This window comes from Urocampus carinirostris, chromosome 8, assembly GCF_059441175.1.
Source record: "Urocampus carinirostris isolate Australia breed hairy pipefish chromosome 8, RoL_Ucar_1.0, whole genome shotgun sequence".
Classification (NCBI taxonomy): Eukaryota; Metazoa; Chordata; class Actinopteri; order Syngnathiformes; family Syngnathidae; genus Urocampus; species Urocampus carinirostris.
This window is the reverse complement of record NC_142356.1, coordinates 7,853,255-7,872,372: the sequence shown is the minus strand read 5'-3', so window position 1 is coordinate 7,872,372 and position 19,118 is coordinate 7,853,255. Positions and strand designations below refer to the sequence as shown.

Sequence of the window (19,118 nt, the reverse complement as noted above, 5' to 3'; positions counted from 1 at the left end):
GCAAGTACAGGTTTCCTTAAGTCAAACAGAACAGAATAATGCAAAGTAATGCAATGAATCCGCAACCGGCAATCCCCAAAACCCTCCCTTAAGAAGCGCACACGCAAATTAGAAAATCTGCTACAGCCGGTACCAAGGGGGCGGGGCCAGCCGGTCGCCACGGCGACCATGCTGGACATGACAACTAGATAAATGTCAACTCATGTTTATTTGTATAGCCCTTAATCACAAAGAGTCTCAGAGGGCTGCACAAACCATAGATTTTGGCAAACCACAAACTATAATTACACCATCCCTCAATCTAAAACCGACATGGGGGCAAGGAAAAACTCAAAAACCTCAGCATGAGGAAAACCTTGAGAAGGGACCGCACACGATGTAAACCCTACCAGGAGGACCAGGCTGCAATGGATGTTGTAATAACAAATAATACAAAGATATTGTCAACATAAAATATAGGTTATTCATATGCTATAGAATAGAAGTGTGTTTTAAGCTTGGATTTAAAGATTTCCACTGAGGTTGCAGATCGAATCTCAGGGGGAAGAGCATTCCACAGCCCGTGACCCAAAACGAGAATGCTCTGTGGATTTCTTCTTGGCTCTTGGGATCAGTAGTAGACCAGCGTTTTCAGAACAAAGGCTCGGAACCATGAGTTATAATCTCCCACTGCCATCATCTTCAAAACACTACTAGAGAAATGCTATTATTATCTGCACCACTTATCCTCAATAGGGTCACGGCGGTGCTGGAGCCCATCCCAGACATCTTCGGGCTGTGGGCAGGGGACAACCTGAACCGGTACAGAATTACTACTAAAATACAATTACAGGAACACCACAAAAATAATCCTACAGAATGTCTACCATATCACCGTGTCGCCACCCAGGTTCGATTCTAATGTTTTGCAATTTTGGTCAGCGACATTTTTCACCTGAACAATCATTGCACGAATAAAAACGGTAGGTGTATAAAACACATAACGGTTGTATGTGAATAAATTTGGTAGTGCCTTATAGTCCGGTATGCCTTATATACATAGCGTATAAGAAAAAGGACTACCTTTGGCGGGCCTGATAGTGCAGAAAATATGGTATATATAAACAAAGGGGCAGCACGGCGGAGCAGTGGTTAGCGCATGTGCGGCACAGTTCAAGTCATGGGAACCTCCTGCGTGGGTTCAAATCCAGCTCCAGACTTCCTGTGCGGAGTTTGTATGTTCTCCCCGTGCTTGCGTGGGTTTCCTCCGGGCACTCCGGTTTCCTCCCACATTCCAAAGACATTTCAGGTGGATTGGCCGGTCCAAATTGTCCCTAGGTGTGAATGAGCGAGCGAGTTGTCTGTCCCTGTGTGCCCTGCGATTGGCTGCCAACCAGTTCAGAGTGTCCCCTGCCCACTGCCCGATGATTGCTGGGATGGGCTCCAGCACCCCCGCGACCCTACTGAGGATAAGCGGTGCAGCTAATGAGATGAGATGAGATAAACAAAGTCCAGGGCAGCACGACGGCGCAGTGGTTAGCGCTTGTGCGGCACAGTTCTGAGGTCATGAGATTGAACCTCCTGTGTGGAGTTTGCATGTTCTCCCCATGGGTTTCCTCCCGGCACTTCGGTTTCCTCCCACACTCCAAAAACATGCATGTCAGGTTAATTGGCCGGTCCAAATTGTCCCTAGGTGTGAATGAGCAAGCGAATTGTCTGTCCCTGCGTGCCCTGCGACTGGCTGGCAACCAGTTTAGGGTGTCCCCTGCCGGAAGATAGCTGGGATGGGCTCCAGCTCCCCCGCGACCCTACTGAGGATAAGCGGTGCAGATAATGGATGGATGGATGGATAACCTAAGTCCAATTTCATTACAAATTGTCCTTTTTCACGATAGTCTTTTTATCTTTGAATGACTCTGACTGAAAATGGCTTCGTCCTATTTTCAGGAGGAGTTCACTTTATATGCACCACCAGGTCCTGTGCCAGAATATCCCGAGGCGAGCAGATTTGAAATTTACAAAAAAAACTGTAAACACTTTCATGCGCTTAATTCCGTCTGTCATTTTCCTGGCACGTTACCCGCTAGCTGCTCACTAGCTAGCTCGCACATGAAAATGTTGCCGAGTCGTCGGTCCAGTGCCAGGAGTCTTTGTCGGAAACAAAAGGCTGTTAAGCCATTTACGTACTTCTCTCCGGAAATATTAGAAGGGAGAGAATAAATGAGACATGATTGTGAAATGACGTTAGCAAAAAAAAACTGAGAAGCTTGGCAGGAGGGTATATGCAATAAAAATCTCTCTTTCCTTCTCACTCCTGGTAGGGTGTTATCTGCATCACCCTCAGAATTGGGTCCTCTACCAAAGGCCTGGGTATTTGAGGGTTTATGCGCAGTACCTTAGCTAAGACTGCGCTCTTCTGGACTGGGGTTCCAGACGTGGTTCCTGGAATCTGTTGAAGCCACTCTTCCAGTTTGGCGTCAGCTGGGGGGGTTAGCCAGGAGCTGCTTGTGAGTCTGAAAGCTGAAGTTCCACAGGATTTTGGCCCTGTTGTTCTCAGCGACGTTGTGTAGTATGACCCACTTGGATTTGGGTACTTCTATGCCATACTGGTTTCAGAGGTTCCTGTATACTATCCCAGCTACCTGGTTGTGCATCTCCAGCTTATACCCTGTCACGATGTGATGGACTATCTCAAGGGCGTCTTTGTACAGTCTACATCTTGGGTCTGATCTACTTGGTAGATCCTGGCCTCTATGGCTCATGTGCTTATGGCCTTTTCTTGTGCTACTGTGATCAGTGCTTTTGTGCTGTCTCCTAGTCCTGCTTGTCCTTCGTGGATGTCTGGTACTCCTCCGCTACACTCTCTTCAGGGTTCTTCTGACAGTTACTCAGTACAGTGGAACCTCGGTTTTCGAACGCCTCTCAGTTCGAACAAATCGGAGTCCGACCAAAGATTTCGAGAAATTCTTGCTTCGCTGTTCGGTCAAAAAATCGGAGTTCGAACGCCGGTAATGCGTGAGTGCGTACGCTAGGGTGCGATGCTGAGCGGCGTACGGGTGTAGATCTTTTCGGGACCAACTGTTATCGCGTGCGGACATGCCTTGTTTTGCTTTCGCTTTTAATATAGGTGTACGAAGTGTTTTAGCCCCTAATTATGCCTCCGAAGAAAGTCAGTGCAAGCAGCAAAGTTGCTACAGGTGAAAAAAGAAAAGTAGTGCGTACAACTATTGCATTTAAGAAAGAAATAATAGCAAAATATGAAGGAGGTGTGCGAGTGTCTGATCTTGCTAGGGAATACAGCATGGCTAAATCTACGATCAGTACGATAGTACGATGACTTTAATGACACTGTCATGAGTCACTTTAGAAAAGGGAGAAGCAAGTGTCATTAGATCAGTATTTTAAGAGAAAAGAACATCCTTCCAAACAATAATTTTCCTTCCTCCTCCATCCCTCTCCCCACCGTCTACCTGCGCCTACTGCTGACCACCACAAGGTTAAGAAATCCTATTCATAATTCTTTTCTTTATCCTTTTTTTATTTTTACAAATTCATGTTAGTGTAATCTTTCGTACGGAAGATTACGATGACGCGAACGTACGATTTGCCCGGGTTAGCTTTATGTTAACGTTAAACATTCAAGGTAAACATTCATGGTGTTGGAACGGAGCCCAACATTTAGGGTGTTGGAATGGAGCCCTCTTTCGAATGAACCGCTCACCACTTGTTGTGGAGACCCGGGTGCTAAATGACTTGTAAACGACCTGATTTTTTTATTTTTACACGTTCATGTTAGCGTAATCTTTCGTACGGAAAATTACGATAACGTGAACGTACGATTAGCCCGGGTTAGCTTTATGTTTACGTTAAACATTCAAGGTAAACATTCAGGGTGTTGGAACGGATTCAAACGATTTACATTATTTTTAATGGGAAAAATGATTTCGGTGATTGAACAAATCGGTTTTCGAACAGGGTTCTGGAACGGATTATGTTCCAGAACCGAGGTTCCACTGTAGGTCATCTTTTGGGGCCATTCGATTAACGTACTCTTGGATTTTCTAGGTTTCGTCCTGGACTCTGGCATTGATGCTCACGATCCCCTTCTTTCCCCTTAGCTCATAGCCTCAGAGTGCTGGACTTTGGGTGGCTTTTTTGTCGTGAGGTCAGTGGCATATATCTCCTCTTTTGGACAGCTTATGATACCAGTGGGGTATCTGATGACTGGTAGTGCGTACATATTGATTGCTTCTACCATTCAGCTTACTTTTCAGGGCCTGCCTTACTCTAGAGATGTGGCTGTGGTTAACTTTGTTGTATATATGTAACCGCGGTATCTGTCCCACCAAAGATCCACATTCACGCTGGACTGGTGATGAGGTTTTTATCATAGTTGCTGCAAATGAATGAGTCACAACACGTGGTAAGCTTCTCTGCTGGCTTTGATCTTGTTGACGCTGTTAGACTGCCCAACCATATCAAAGAACTTTCTTTTCAGTTTACATAAAATACATTTCAGAATATCAACCATCACAATACATTTTTACATCCATTTTAACAAGATACTTTTAACAAAAGATCGTATAGTGTTTTTTTTTTTTAACGTCTACAATGAATTCAACATATTTTTCTATAGTCTGAATTTTAACGAACATCATCCTTTTTATATATATGAGAAAAAAAAATAATAACAATAATGAGTATAAAAACGGGTACAATTTACCCACAAATGAATGAGTCACAACACAACACGCGGTAAGCTTCTCTGCTGGCATTGATCTGTATAAGGGGAATTAGCATTTTAGTACAACATGCAACGTCCGGCAAAACTAACATAAAAGGCGACAGAAACAAAACGAAAATAAATCCAAACAGCTTGACAACATCAATCACATTCCTGTGCAGGTTGAGAGATTTGTCAGCTGTGGTTTTAATGTTTAAAATTAACTTTTTTTCGGAGCACCAAAATATCGTGTCTTACCTTTGACAGCACGCTGTTAGACTGCCAACAAACCCCGCCTTCCGGTCACATGTCTAAAGCCAAACCAAACCTTACCCCATACCAGCAGGTGGCACTGTTGGACTCATCATTGCAGGACACGTACACAAAAACTATACAACATATTTCAGCAGGAATTTCAATAAAACAAGTTATTATTATACCCGTTACATATATATGTTCTCATATATAATTTGTTATGTAGTTGTCCCGCTATGGAGCAGCATTTGTGTATTAGTTTTGATTCATCATAGGTACTAATGTGCACAGCTAAGATGATGCCAGTTGACAAGAATGAGTAATCAGTTTTTCTTGCCCAAGGCATGTGTGACATTCATTATTGGAGCAGTTGAAGCAGTTGTATTATGTCTACAAGTGATAAGATTAATCTGTTTTTATTATTTGACAAATGTGCAAAAGAGATAATTTATTTTTCTTTTTAGATAAAACATGCTCGGAATACTAATTTTGGTTATACATTAATAATCATACATCAATAAATAGCATAACATTGATATTGTTTTTCTTATGTTACAAAATATTATTTTAACTATTTCAACTCCTGTGTGGAGTTTGCATGTTCTCCCCGTGCTTGCGTGTGTTTTCTCCAGGCACTCCGGTTTCCTCCCACATTCCAAAAACATGCATGTTCAGGTTAATTGGCCGGTACAAATTGTCCCTAGGTGAGAATGAGTGAGTGAGTTGTCTGTCCCTGTGTGCCCTGCGACTGGCTGGCAACCAGTTCAGGGTGTCCCCTGCTAACTGCCCGATAGATAGCTGGGATGGGCTCCAGCACCCCCGCGACCCTATTGAGGATAAGCGGTGCCTACAATGGATGGATTGGTAATTTGAAATATATATATTCTACACAAATAATAATTAAAATGTGTTTTTTTTATTTAACATTATTTTTTTTTAAATACAGAAACATCAGAAATATTATAATAATACTATAAAAGAAAATTATTTAAAAAAATAAAAGATGTACAGTAATAAAAAGGAAAATATAACTTTTGGTGTATTTTCATCAAATATATATTTTCATTATCCTAAAAATCAATATTAAATTAAAATAAATGTAAAAAGATAGCGTACATCAGAGTCATTTTTGTTGCATGCTGCCGTATTTAAATATAAAAATAAAGGCTGACTTGTAAAACTTAATTATGAAACAGTGCAAAACAGTAGTATAAATTGTGATATTTTACAGGCAGGAAAAATAATTTCCAAAAAATAATGATGATTATTAGTTTCTTGTATTTTTAAACGTATTCCAATTTTGTTTAATTTGCATTACTGGTGTTTACGTTACCAACGAAGCTGATTGATTATTAATAAAATAATGCAGATGATATCATTTACATTTTGAAAACAGCAAAATAAAGAATGAATTCATTGTATTTTCTTAAAGAAAAAGAAAAAAGTCTTTATTGTGGTTTTAAATTCGAATGGCAAGTTCCCAGCACATTCCCCCAAGAAAACATCATCACCCAGAAGCCTTTGCGCGTAAAATCTCTGCGCTGATTGGTCGAGGCAGCGTCCAATTACTTGGCACCACCCCTCTTCAGAGCATCCTTCCGTCATGGCGCCCGTTAGGATAAAACCTTTGGCTAACCTCCCGGTTGTCTGTATTATATTCTTGTTGGTGCTTTGTCTGCCGTCTGGAGGAGGGCAAAAGAAGAAAGAGGTAACGCTTTAACTGTTAAAATTGTACATTTCTTTCTTTTGCGGAAAATAGCTTGTCGGTAGATCATGGCAGGTTGAATCTGCATCAGGCAGCGTTCGACCGGAAGTAGCTACGATACCGAGTTAACGGTGAATAATTCAACATTAACCTATCCAGTTTATAAATGTTCATTCGAATACATCCATGATGTTTTTCTTATTTTCCTTGTTGAAATATTTTGCATGTCAAGGTTTTAAATGGTTTCTCCACTATTATCTTGTGCTAACAAAACAAATCCCTTTGTATAACCGGAAGTAGCAAAGGATAATTTGGTAAGTAATTATCCCGGTTTGTGATCTTTTTTTTTCAAATCAAATCACAATCTTAGATTAATTGATTGTTCTCAGCTTAGGGATGCTGCTGGAAAAGTGAATTTCCCTTCGGGGATGAATAAAGTATCTATCTATCTATCTATCTATCTATCTATCTAATTTCATGCTTTAAAGTTTTCTCTAGCTGGCGTCACCTGATGATATGCGGTACCTTTTTGACATTCATTTTTCACTTGCTGAGTTTTTTTGAGTTTTTCCTTGCCCTCATGTCGGTTTTAGATCAGGGGATGGTGTCATAATAGTCTGTTGTTTGCAATAATCTGTGGTCTGTGCAGCCCTTCAAGACTCCTTGTGATTACGGGCTATACAAATAAACATGATAATATGTTCTGATGAATGGGGAGTTTATATGACGTCACAGCTGCGTCCTGTATATTGTAAATGGTCTGCATTTATATAGGGCTTTTCAAGTCAATGAAGATCTCCCAAAGCGCTTTACACTTACCCATTCACACACTCACACACCAAAAGGGAGTCAGCCATGCAAGGATTCAGTGTCTTGCCCAAGGACATTTCTACATATAACACGAAGGAGCCGGGAATCGAACCTGCGACCTCTTGATCCCAAGACGAGTGCTCTACCTCCTGAACCAATGTATTCTCAATTAAAACTGTTTTATCAATAGTATTTTTTTCATCAAGAAATATATAGAATATACCTTTATTGTCATTGAATCAAAATTGGTTGAACATATTGTGACAACGAAATTGGACCAACGTTGCACTCCAGTTTCACATTTAACAGTGAGGATCAAGGAAAACAAAGAAGATAAAGGAGCAAAGAAGATAAGGTTCTAATTTACACAATATAAAGGAACAAAGAAGATAAAGGTTATAGTTTACACAATATTTACACAAGAAATGTGGTCATGTAGGATGTTATTCAGATTCAGATATACTTTATTGTCATTCTTGTACACGTGTATACAGAACGAAATGTTGATATATCTGACCCGCACAGTTTCCTTGAATGTACAGATATAAATAAAATGTTGTATTGAGTTGGAGTATTGAAGTACTAATAGTATACTAATAATTATAGCTGTGTTGTATTATACAGTAGTGCAAAGAGTGCAAGAGGAGCAGCTAACCAGATGTGCAAAATGGGCTGTCTATACAGTTTTTGGATCGTATTAGTGCAACATTGTGCAAAGTGAGCATATGCATGAAAAGGAAAAGTAAACAGAAAAAATACCTTCTTTAATATAATTTATTGATCGTTTATTGTTTAAAAGTACACATATTTAATAGGATACATACATGGTACTGAAATAATGAGTGTACATTTGATGTTTATGAGAGAATTAATTAATATGAATCTCCTGCTACCTTTTAGATAAAAACATTGAAATGACAAAATAGTACATAATAATAAGTACCACTTGTTTGGAATATATGTGCAAATGATTTAATAGCGTATACATATGAAGAAAAATAAATGAGATTTTATTTAGCTTTGATGTGATACGACTTGAGCGCGTCGAGTGGAGTAGCAGGTGGATGCCGACTAGGAGGATTAGGCAACTGTGGATAGAATCTAAACTTATTTTAAACTTTCAACTTGGGAAAATTTTCCTGATTCGTGTTTTTGCTTCTCCATTTAGCATCACTGCAAGCCTCGGGTTTCATAGCGAATAAAGACAGTGCCAGAAATTCCGTAAACAGGGGCTGAAAATACCCATCTTATCCCAGACGGTGAAGTAAAAGGTTTTCTGTATTTAGTATGTTTTGCAACAGTCCAGTTCAACATGATTTTTGTATGCAGTTTTTCAAGTTTTATGAGCAGTTAAACTGAAATACATGAACAGAGACTGATTGACAGAGGCATATGATTTAGTGCAGTGAACGTTATTAATATTTCATCAGGAAACGTATCAAGAGACATAATGAAGACCTTCTCTTTTCCCAATTGAACCACTTATCATACGGTTATTGCAATATAGAGATTTATTTTCGCCAGGCCAATCGTTTTCCTTGATTCCTATAATTTTGTCTCCTGCAATCTGCCCAACTGTTTGAATCCTGTTGGTGTTTTTTTTTTTTTTTTTTTTTTTGCTTACCTAGCTATCTCCTTCTCGGTGGCTTATTCACTCTTTGCTTGCAGTATTTAAAAAAAGGTTTCACCTACAAGGAAGGCTTGTAAAGTTTGAACCATCCGAGGCTCGATAGTACGTAAACTTAAAATGATTACATGAGATCGCCACTGATTATTTCCTCTAACCTGTACCCGAACAATTTTCAAACATTTCATTTACCAGTAGGTCACGCCATTGCAGTTTTCTATTGTCGTCTAATCTAACTTCGGTGTGTGAATACGTAAGGCTTAATCCGATTACTCTCTATGAGAGGTAAGATCGGGTCTAAAAAATTCATCCCGACCCGGCCCGAGTCGCTGGTTTATAAACCCGAACCTGACGGATTACCAAAATAAACCCGAAGCTTTAATTTGCCGCCAAAGTAAACACGAAGCTTTACTGCAGCCATTTGTACATTAGCAACGAACTGTGCGTTTCTGACGAACTACGCAGCTTGGTGTTTACTTGGGCGCATCTCGGCGACGTGCACCAAACGAAAGTAAAACTGAATAAAATGGCACCGAAGAGAAAATCAAATTCTGAAGTTTACAAACTGCAAATAGTGAACCATTTGTCCATAAAAGCAGAAAGTTTGTATATCTTGTAAGCTATTGGCAAGAAGCAGAAATGACAACTGACGCGAGGGAGGTGGAGGGAGGAAGCCGCACATCTTTTACCCCAACACTGTGGAGAAAAATGTATTTAGATTTAGCGATTAAACTGATTGTCTAAATAATTACTTGAGTAAAAGTAAGTGCATGTTGTGTAGATCCTCCATGAAGGGAACAAAAAACAAAACTGCGAGAGTGGAGCCCAAGCGGCCCGACTTAATGATTGACATTTTAATCCAGAACCAGGCCCAATTTACAGTTCAGGTCCGGGCCCAAAATCTTACCTCTACTCTCCTTTCCCCTCATTTTGACAGCTTTTACTAGTTAAGCTTGTTCACAATCGGAATAAGAAAGTCTGATTCCCCCACAAAGTCTAGAAGTAAGGTGGAAAAGTCACACAGTAAGCCCAGGAGCACCCTAGCTTCTCCCTAGCCATGCCCCCTTAGTATTTCCAACCAGCTGGAAGCAATCTCAGCAGGGAATAAACCAATTATATTTGAATTTTTTTATTGTCATTGATTAAAACGTAGCTTACATATTTCCAACAATACTAGAAGTTGCACTTAAGGAAAAATATTTAATCAAAGACTCAAAAGAGAAAAATAAGATTAAACGTTTCAGGATTAATGGGCAGAAATTTACAAGATTGTGCTTGGGGCCTTGCCTAAGTAGTGAACCCACCAGATTAACAATGCAATGTTAAATCGTGCAATGACATTAGCAGAAACGTATCCAGAATAAGAGTCGAGAAATAAAAATACACATTTTTAAATAGGCAATATATCATTATAAACATGTGATTATATATGTTTATATTTGTAGATATTTAACTTATTTTCTGAGTCTTGTGTGCTTGTTTAGGGTGGTGATGGGCCTGTGAAAGAAACGGGGGTTAGAGGAGTCTTTAATGATGTCAGCAATGTCATACAGACTGGGTGGAGAGCAGACCATATTTTTCTGGGCTGTGTTGATGACTCTGTAAGGTTCTCCTGTCCATGTTTTAAGTAAAGTTTTGTCAGGACCAGAACGGAGACAGGATCCACTTGCGTTACGTTTCTCTCAGTTTTATTGGAAGAAAGGAAAGGGTTGCACCCACGATCGGGTGATCGCTGGACGCTGGAAGCAGGTCGCTCTGAACGCGGAGGTGGGACTTTCGTGGAGAGAGATGGCGGTGTTGGGAATGGTAAAAACGGGTCAGTAGCCGGGACAGGAGAGCAAAAAACGTGGTCGGGATCGGAAACGAGTCAAAAGCCAGGAGAGGAGAGTAGTTGTGGTCAGGATCAAAAAATGGGTCGAAGCCGGGAAACAGACGGGAGCAAAAACAGGTGTGAGCCGGGGTCAAAAAAGCTTGCCTAGAGTACACTGAGGTTCGCAGACGGACTGACAACAGGTGACAGAAAGAGGTGGGTTTAAATAGTGACAGGGAGCCAATCAGAGTCCGAGGCTGTTGGCGCCAAATGAGCGGGCATAGGTGCATCACATCAGTAATCATGATACCTTTAGTATCTCCCCGAGGGCTGCAGGTCTAGTAGGTGGTGGCAGCCAAATAGTATTATTTGGTACCTCCTAGTGGTTCATTTAAAGTTTATTTAGAAAAAACAATGAGAATTTTATGAATTATATGCATTTTTAAATGGTCATAGCTGGAGAATTGTGCATTTTATCGGACCCAAATGAGGCTCACTTAGAGGGAGCTGATATCATTAACCTGTGTATTTCTTCCGTTTTTCTTTTTTTTTTTCTTTTTTCTATTTGTTCTTTTCTCTTTTTTTGTTTTCTCCATTTGTTTATTTCCCCATTTTTTTTTTCGTTTCTTTTTTTTACATTTCTTTTGTTCTTTTCTCTTTTTTTGCAAAAAGCTGGGTAAACAAGAAAAGAAATGTTTAGTCACTTTGTAGTTTGTCTTCTGCCTAATGCTTTAAACCGCTCCTTTTTAAATCGCAATTGACAAATGCATCCTGTTCCTTTTAATAATGTCGTCTGCAATGTCCTCCAGGCTGGGTTAGGAGCAGCCCATGATTTTCTCATCCGTGTTGATGACTTTATAAGGCGTGTCTGTCCTCAGCCGTATTTTAGACATGGATTTAAGTACCGTAAATTCCGGACTATAAGCGGCTACTTTTTTCCCTAACTTTCAACCCTGCGGCTTATTCAGTGATGCGGCCAATTTATGTCATTTTTTTAGCGGCGCTCGAGTGTTGCCACCATTAACTGCCCTGTCAAAGCTATATTACAGTGGGACTTCGCATTTCGACGTTCGCGGCTTCAGAGCTTCTCGGTCTGTAACGGTTAATTTTTTTTATTTTATTTTTTTAAGGTGCGCCGCTACCTTGCGGATTTTCACTTATCGCGGGTGGTTTTGGTCCCCGTTAACCGCGATAACCGAGGTCTTACTGTATTATTATTAAAGCTTTGAAAACTCTCTCGGTGTACCGTCTTTCTTTGTAAATATGTTTAAACCATGTATAATATGTATTTGCAACTGTATATTTTTGTAATGTATTTATTTGTATTTATTTTAGACACTTACTCTGATATGTTTTGCATGTGTGAATGAAAAATGAGGGGCGGAACAAACGCGGGGTGCCGAGTATAAGTTGGGACCGCTAAAGATGAAGGACAGACAAGGAAAGAAGAGAGGGTAAAAAGTTGGTTAAAGAAAAAGGAGTTGCATCAGTAAATGTGTTCATCTGATATATTTTTCCCACCCTTACCTTTGGAAATATACACTTTTTTCCTTGGATTACTTTCAACGGGACCCGGACTCTGCAGGTCTGCATCAAACCTTAACTACCGGTATCATTTTCCATTCATTTTGCCGGCTGTGATTTTTGCACTGTGGACTTTAATGAAGGACATTTAGTTTCAATCGCGGGACTCGAAGTCGGGTTTGTGTTAATTTTCTGTTTGTGTTACATGTTTAAATGTTGGCACATGCGGCTTATATACAGGTGCGACTTGTGTATGTACAAAATCGGTTTACCTCTTAAAATGTGGTGGGTGCGGCTTATAATCAGGTGCGCTCTATAGTCTGGAATTTACGGTATGTATGTGCAATAGCTAAATTGATCCCACAAGACAGTTTGGTATTCTGCCGAAAGTGGAAAAGAAATGAAACAATTTTTTTCGGAAAGTAACTTAGGGCAGGAGTGCCGGACCCCTCGCCTTTCAAAATCCAGTTTTATACCCCTCAGGCAAACGGAGAGCGGGGAATATTTATAGCCCTTCAACACTGGCTCGTTCATCACCTCGGCTTCGCTAGATATTATATCAAGCTTGTGTTGTGCTTCTGTCTTAAGGCTGACTACTGCACAAATAAAGAACCAATGTAAGCACTTCCTATATTGAGGCATCTGGAGTCAGCAAGGGGCAAGGAGAGGACAAAATGTCCGAGGCATCCAGAATTATGGATATCTTGAGGCTTCTTTATTTGAGAAGACAGAAAGTTTGCATATTCTCATGTTTTTCTTCGAGGGACCAATATAATGGGTCAAAATAAGAACTACACAGTATGCATTTTATTTCTTTAGCTAACCATAACCTTAACTGCTGGGTTTAGATTGTTTACATATATTTAACACCGTGCAGGCATTATTTAATTCTGACTACTTTTATTTGCCTTTGTTCAAAATTTGATATAATAACAGTATTTATTCATCATTTAGGATTCATAATAATTCGATAATTGTTGAACAGCTAAAAAGGAAATATTTTTCTTTTCCCCTAGATCGTTGCCTGGGGTTTAATATAAAGGCCAGCTCCATGAATTTCCAGTGCATTTTTAAACGTAGTGTGCCATCTTGTGCTTTATTTAGCGCCCCCTATTGGTTAAAAAAAAAATCAAATTTAAAAAAATGATTGATTTGAATAAAAGGCACATATACATAAGATATCATAAAAAATGTGCATTTTTTTTAAAAAGTGTCAGGTTCCTCATTTGAGGTGTCCATAAAAAAGTCCATCTGAGTTCAGAAAGACCTTTGCTTTGCTTTCGGCTGCACTTATTTACTGTTATCTTAGTTTTAGGAAAGCTGTTCGAGGCAGAACACAATAGGCAGAAAGAATTGGGCTCGGGGGTGCTGGAAATTGATGTTGTTTGTAATAATATGTGGTCTGTGCAGCCTTTTGAGACTCTTTGTGATGCTATACAAATAAACTTGACTAGAGCAGCGGTCAGAAACAAGGACAGGACCGCTAATCATTTGGTACCGGGTCGAACAGAAATAAAAAAAATACCTTTAGATTTTTACTCATACCAAGTTTATGGTTGTATATCACTATAATTAATCTCATTTGGTGAGCATTGGATGCAGCGGGAATCAAACACTTATCGAGCGCCGAATGCTAGCCACAAGCTAACTAGGATTTTATCTTTTGTTTTATTTGTATTTTTCTTTTATTTTTTTTATTTAATTTTATCTAATTTGCTTATTTTGATTTTATTTCATGTACTTTTTAACTTATGTTATTATTCTTTTCATTTCCCTTTATTTTGTTTTTATTTTAATTTTTTCTTTCTTCTCATTTAATTTTTGTTCTTTTATTTAAGTATAATTTGTTTTTATCTTGTTTATGGTCTGTGCAGCCCTTTGAGACTGCTTGTGATAAAGGGCTATACAAATATATGTGACTTGACTTGATTGTAGGTGAGAATTAGCCCAGCCCATTTCGAATATGGCGACTGTAAATAAAAAAAGGAAGGTTGACTGTGAGGGCCACCGTGTCAAGGACGAGTGGAAATTGGAGTATTTTTTTCACAGAAATGCAAAACAGTTTGTCTGCCTGATTTTCAAAGAATAAAATCCCAAGAGCCACCGCCAGACCAAACATGCTGACTACAAAAAGCTAACTGTAAACAAATGCGAGGGGGGAAAGGTGAAGCAACCGGAAGCGGTTTCAACAGCACATGTGTCAAAGCAAAGGGTAGTAGCATTTATTTCATCACATTATTTTTACTCCTGTTGCCACGTTGTACAACGTTGCTTTGGCTAAACGCGTTCCCATAATGCTCCATTACGCTGTAGAGTTTTTTTGTCGCAGCAATATTTCCTTCAAATAAGGGGGCGGTGTAAACTGGATGAGATTTTCACCCATTGGTTGATCAGCGAGTGCACCAATCAACTGCAAGACCAGCTGATTGGTTCATCTCTGATCAACCAATAGGTGAAAAGCTCAGGCAACTGGTCTGCTCTTCATTCGAATAAAATTTTGTTGTGACGCAACGGCAAAGACGCGCAACGCATGAATAAATGAACGAATTGCATTCATGTCATATATTTAGGTCTTCCATGATTTATTTATGTGTTCATTTATTTATATGGCGTATATTTGTGAGTATTTACTGTATTTATACATTTATTTCTACACATGGCACGATTGGGCCTCCATACTTGGCAACACATTTGAACCCAACCAAAAAGTAACTTACAACCACTTAGAATAGAAACGTTCGCACTTCTATTCGTCGCTTTGGGAATTAAATAACAAAATGTACCGTTTACCAAATTGTTCGAATGAGTTATCTGACTCCATTAACCAAACACAACCTATATTCACCCAACAATTTATGCGCGCTCGTTTCTTGACGGAAAAGATGAACAGGAAAGCCGACATTTCCACACGTGGGCAGATTTAATTTCGTTAGCAATTTAACTAAGTGTACTCCATCGAAAACGGCCGAATTAGTGTCGTTGGAGTCTCTGGGAAACCCTCTTCTGAAGTCCTTTAGCTTTTTTTTCTCCTTGGCCCACGTCTCCCCGCAAGATGGTGTGCCGGCTCCTCCCATGGGCGTGCCAAGGAAGCCCAACATGGGGCTTGTCAAAACAACGCCGAGCGTTTCTACTTCATCAGGGCCTTGTTCTCAAAACAACGTCTGCCATCCTCCGTCAGTCCTGCTATAAAATTCCCTTGTCAAAATATTCTGCATTTGGAACAGCGTGACCTGTCATTGAACTAAAGCCCAGTCAGGGAATATCTTGCAGTAAACTCAATAAATGTAACTTGTATTCAATCGTATAAAATCCTTTATACAGTCCCCATTTTTTTTTCCTGGCAAAAAGTCTTTACAGGCTGAGCTTCTGCCGCCCCCACACTTTATAAAGTCCATCCCTGAGACAAAAGAGCGACCGCAGTTGTGCAGAAAACGTGAATGGCGGCTGCACGGATTTGCAGCTGACTTTGCGAACGCTCACTTATCGACTCAGCTCGGGCAGCACTCGCTTGGGAGAGGACCAAATCTCCTTCCCCTTTTTTTTCGGCCTCGGTTTGTTTGTCTTTTTCTTTTAGTATTCCGCTCTCTCGCTGGTCTCTTATGCACGGCAGTTCTCAGTCAGGTGGTGTTGATTCCCTCCGTGGCTTTCAGCTCATGAAAATAAATGCGTGTGTTTCAAGTGGCGAAGCGATGAATATTGCATCCCTCTCCTTCCAACCTTTATTTCGGTGACAGCTGAAAAGCAGCTGCAATTCAAGCGTGATTTGTTTTGGTCGCCCTCATTAGGTGTGGTTACGTGAATTATTGATGCGGTTCGTAGTGGCGGGTTGTTCTTTTACAGACGTGATGGCTTACGAGTTATTTTACTTTGGTTATTGGTTCCTCTCCCACTGTGTCTCTGTTTTATAAACAAAAGTTATTTAGTAGTCTAATTTGTGCTCTCTACAGTGGGTTTGTGTAATTATCCATTATTTTCTTAGACCACATACAAAGATGGTTGTGCATTTTGCAGCTTAAGCCTGATTAAGTCCTGTCTTAGAGTCAGCGGATTTGGTTTTGATAGCGGTCGATCAGTGTTAAGTGTGGGCGATACGACCTTCTTAAACTATGAAAGACTTAAAGCCTCTGTGTGTATTATAGCGACCCCTAGTGGAGTAAAAAGACTTATTTCATTTATATAATCAGTATTGTTTTAAATAATGAGAAAAAAATATTTCACGAACACTGTTTTTGGTTGAAGAAAGTGTCATTTCTCTGCGATGGTTGCCGAGTATTCCGTTATCTGGTGCTTTTCTTTTCTACTGTTTCCATCTTTCGCCAGTAAATGGTATTGGTCTGCATTTATATAGCGCTTGTCAAGTCAATAAAGACGTCCCAAAGCGCTTTACAATGTGCTTCACACTTACCCATTCACACACACACTCACACACCAATAGGGAGTCAGCCATGCAAGGTACCTACCTGCTTATTGGGGGCATTAGGGATCCAGTGTCTTGCCCAAATATTTATTTTTAGCTGCTCCTGTTTCATCCTTCAATGTCACTCTTCTTGCACATCTGGTCATGCATTCAAACGTCGTTGACTCCTGTGATTCAGGTATCTTCAGCTTTTTACCTATTTCCCTCTCTAGCCGCTCATGTTAGCAACTTGGCGTCAGGCTATGGCTCGACGTTAGGTGCTATTGTTATTTCTAACTGCCATGTGTGATAGAACTAGCTTTGTTCTTTAGTGTCACTCGCCTTCCACAGTTGCCCGTGCAAGGGAACAATACTGAGTTTAGTGATTTAGACATCCGGTGCCCTTTTTCCCTTTTTCCCTTATTTCCTCCTCTAGCCATGCACATCAGCCACTTGGCTGCGGGTTATGGCTTGTTGTTTGACGCTATTCTTATTGATCGCTGCTCTTACATCATTCTTCTGTGCCCATAGCCTTCCACAGCTATTCATGAATTTTAATTTAGTTAGTCATTCAGGCATCTGGCGCCTGTCCCGTTTTTTTTCCTCACTGTTTACTTCTCTAGTCACCCATGTACGAGTTCCATGATTCAGGGTCCCAAAACATTACATTTTCAATGTTTTTCTGTCTTTCTTGGTGGCTTTTCCTGCTAGCTGCTGAAGTTAAACACCTACGCTAGCTCTGACCTCCTCCAGCTGTTGCCTCTTTTCAGCCGCTCCAGATGTCTCAAGCTTGCTGGGTATTTTGTTGTCACTCTTGGGGATTAAGACCAGCTTTCATGTCCTGTCGCTGGCTCACACAAGAAAACGTGGAAGAAGGCTTGGGAATGTTTCCTAGTGGTATCCGTGGGGCTATTGTAGTCTTCTTCCAATGCAACACACTTCAGCTCCATTCTATTGTGAAACGACCTTAAGTGGTACATCTTTTTTGCACTGTCACTTCGTTATATTGCCGCAATAGCGTCCAATTTTGTTGCAAAGTTGAATCAAAGTCAATATAAAGGAGACAGCTGAGACAATTGGAGTTTTTGGTGGAGTAGAATTGGCAATATTTCAGATTGGGACAAGGTACTCAAACTTAAGTGACTCAAGCCGCAGGTGCAAAAAAAATCGGATATCTTTGCCACAAATACTCACAAAGATTCTGTATTTAAAAACGGCAGTAATAAAGACGAGGTTGTTTTTCAAACGCGGCTGAAGTTTGCACTTGTTATGCCGAGTATATAGCATAGTCATAAAACAATGGCAAAACAAAGATAATACGAGTGGTAAAAAGCCAATGAATAAAGGATGACGAGCCAGCAGCTGTGACATCCTCAGCATCCCTTTACTCAATTTTATGGGCTGCTCCTTGCTTCTCTCTCGCATGACTCACTGCTGCCCTCTCCTCTGGATTGTGTTTTTGTTTTAGTTTTTTTTAAGTTCCGAAGGAAACATCAAAAATCTCCTGCCGAGGTTTATGCCAAATAGTTGAGACCTGCCTTGTTTAGGCCACCTGGGGCGGAACTCTGACTCAGTTTGTGTCATTTCGGTTTCAATGCAAAGTCTGGAAAATCTATACATGCTAAAGCAAGGGTGGCACACTACGGTGCGTGGGCAAAATATGGCCTCTGAAGCCTATTATTCTGGCCCGCGGAACCAACCAATCCATCTATCTATCTACCTTGGTCATATCCCTCAAGAGGGGTGACCGACAGCAAAAAAACACATAAAATAAAAAAGGGGAAAAAATTTGAAAAAACACACTCTTTTGTTTAACAGCAAAACCCGACAGCTTTCACTGGTTTACCCCTGCCGCATCATACAGGTGCCCTGCCCATCCCTTAGAACACGTCCAAACATCCCACTATCCTTTTACAACACCTCTCCACTCATTCCCATCACCAACAAGAGCTCTAGCTTCCACTAGATTTAGACTTCTTTCCTGCAGTGCACTCATAACACCATCCATCCACGTCAATCGCGGCCTTCCTCTTGGTCTCCTTCCATTTACTTCTGCTAACCAACATTTATTGAGTCATTGTTTTACCAATAGCTTCCTCTTAGGGACTGATTAGCCAATCAGAATGCAGAATACAATGCATGATGGGAATCGGTGAAGTGGCCAGACTGGGAAAGGAGAACCACATGATAGGATTACTGCACATGCTAAAGCGGGGCTAGGTAAACTATGGGCCAAATATTTTATGTGATTAAAATCGGGCCCACCAAACAAAAATGGTGAAAATGCAT

At 40.4% G+C, this 19,118-nt stretch overlaps 1 protein-coding gene across 1 annotated transcript in view; it reads left to right on the top strand.

Annotated features, from left to right (window-relative positions):
- Positions 1-6,539: 6,539 nt before the first annotated feature.
- The window catches only part of LOC148360620 (dolichyl-diphosphooligosaccharide--protein glycosyltransferase subunit TUSC3), a 97,835-nt gene continuing 85,256 nt past the window's right edge, over positions 6,540-19,118 (top strand). The window contains exon 1 of the mRNA XM_088341490.1: positions 6,540-6,665. Within this exon, the coding sequence (XP_088197616.1) occupies positions 6,561-6,665 (105 nt within the window). The 5' untranslated portion in view covers positions 6,540-6,560. The remainder of the gene's footprint in view (positions 6,666-19,118) is intronic.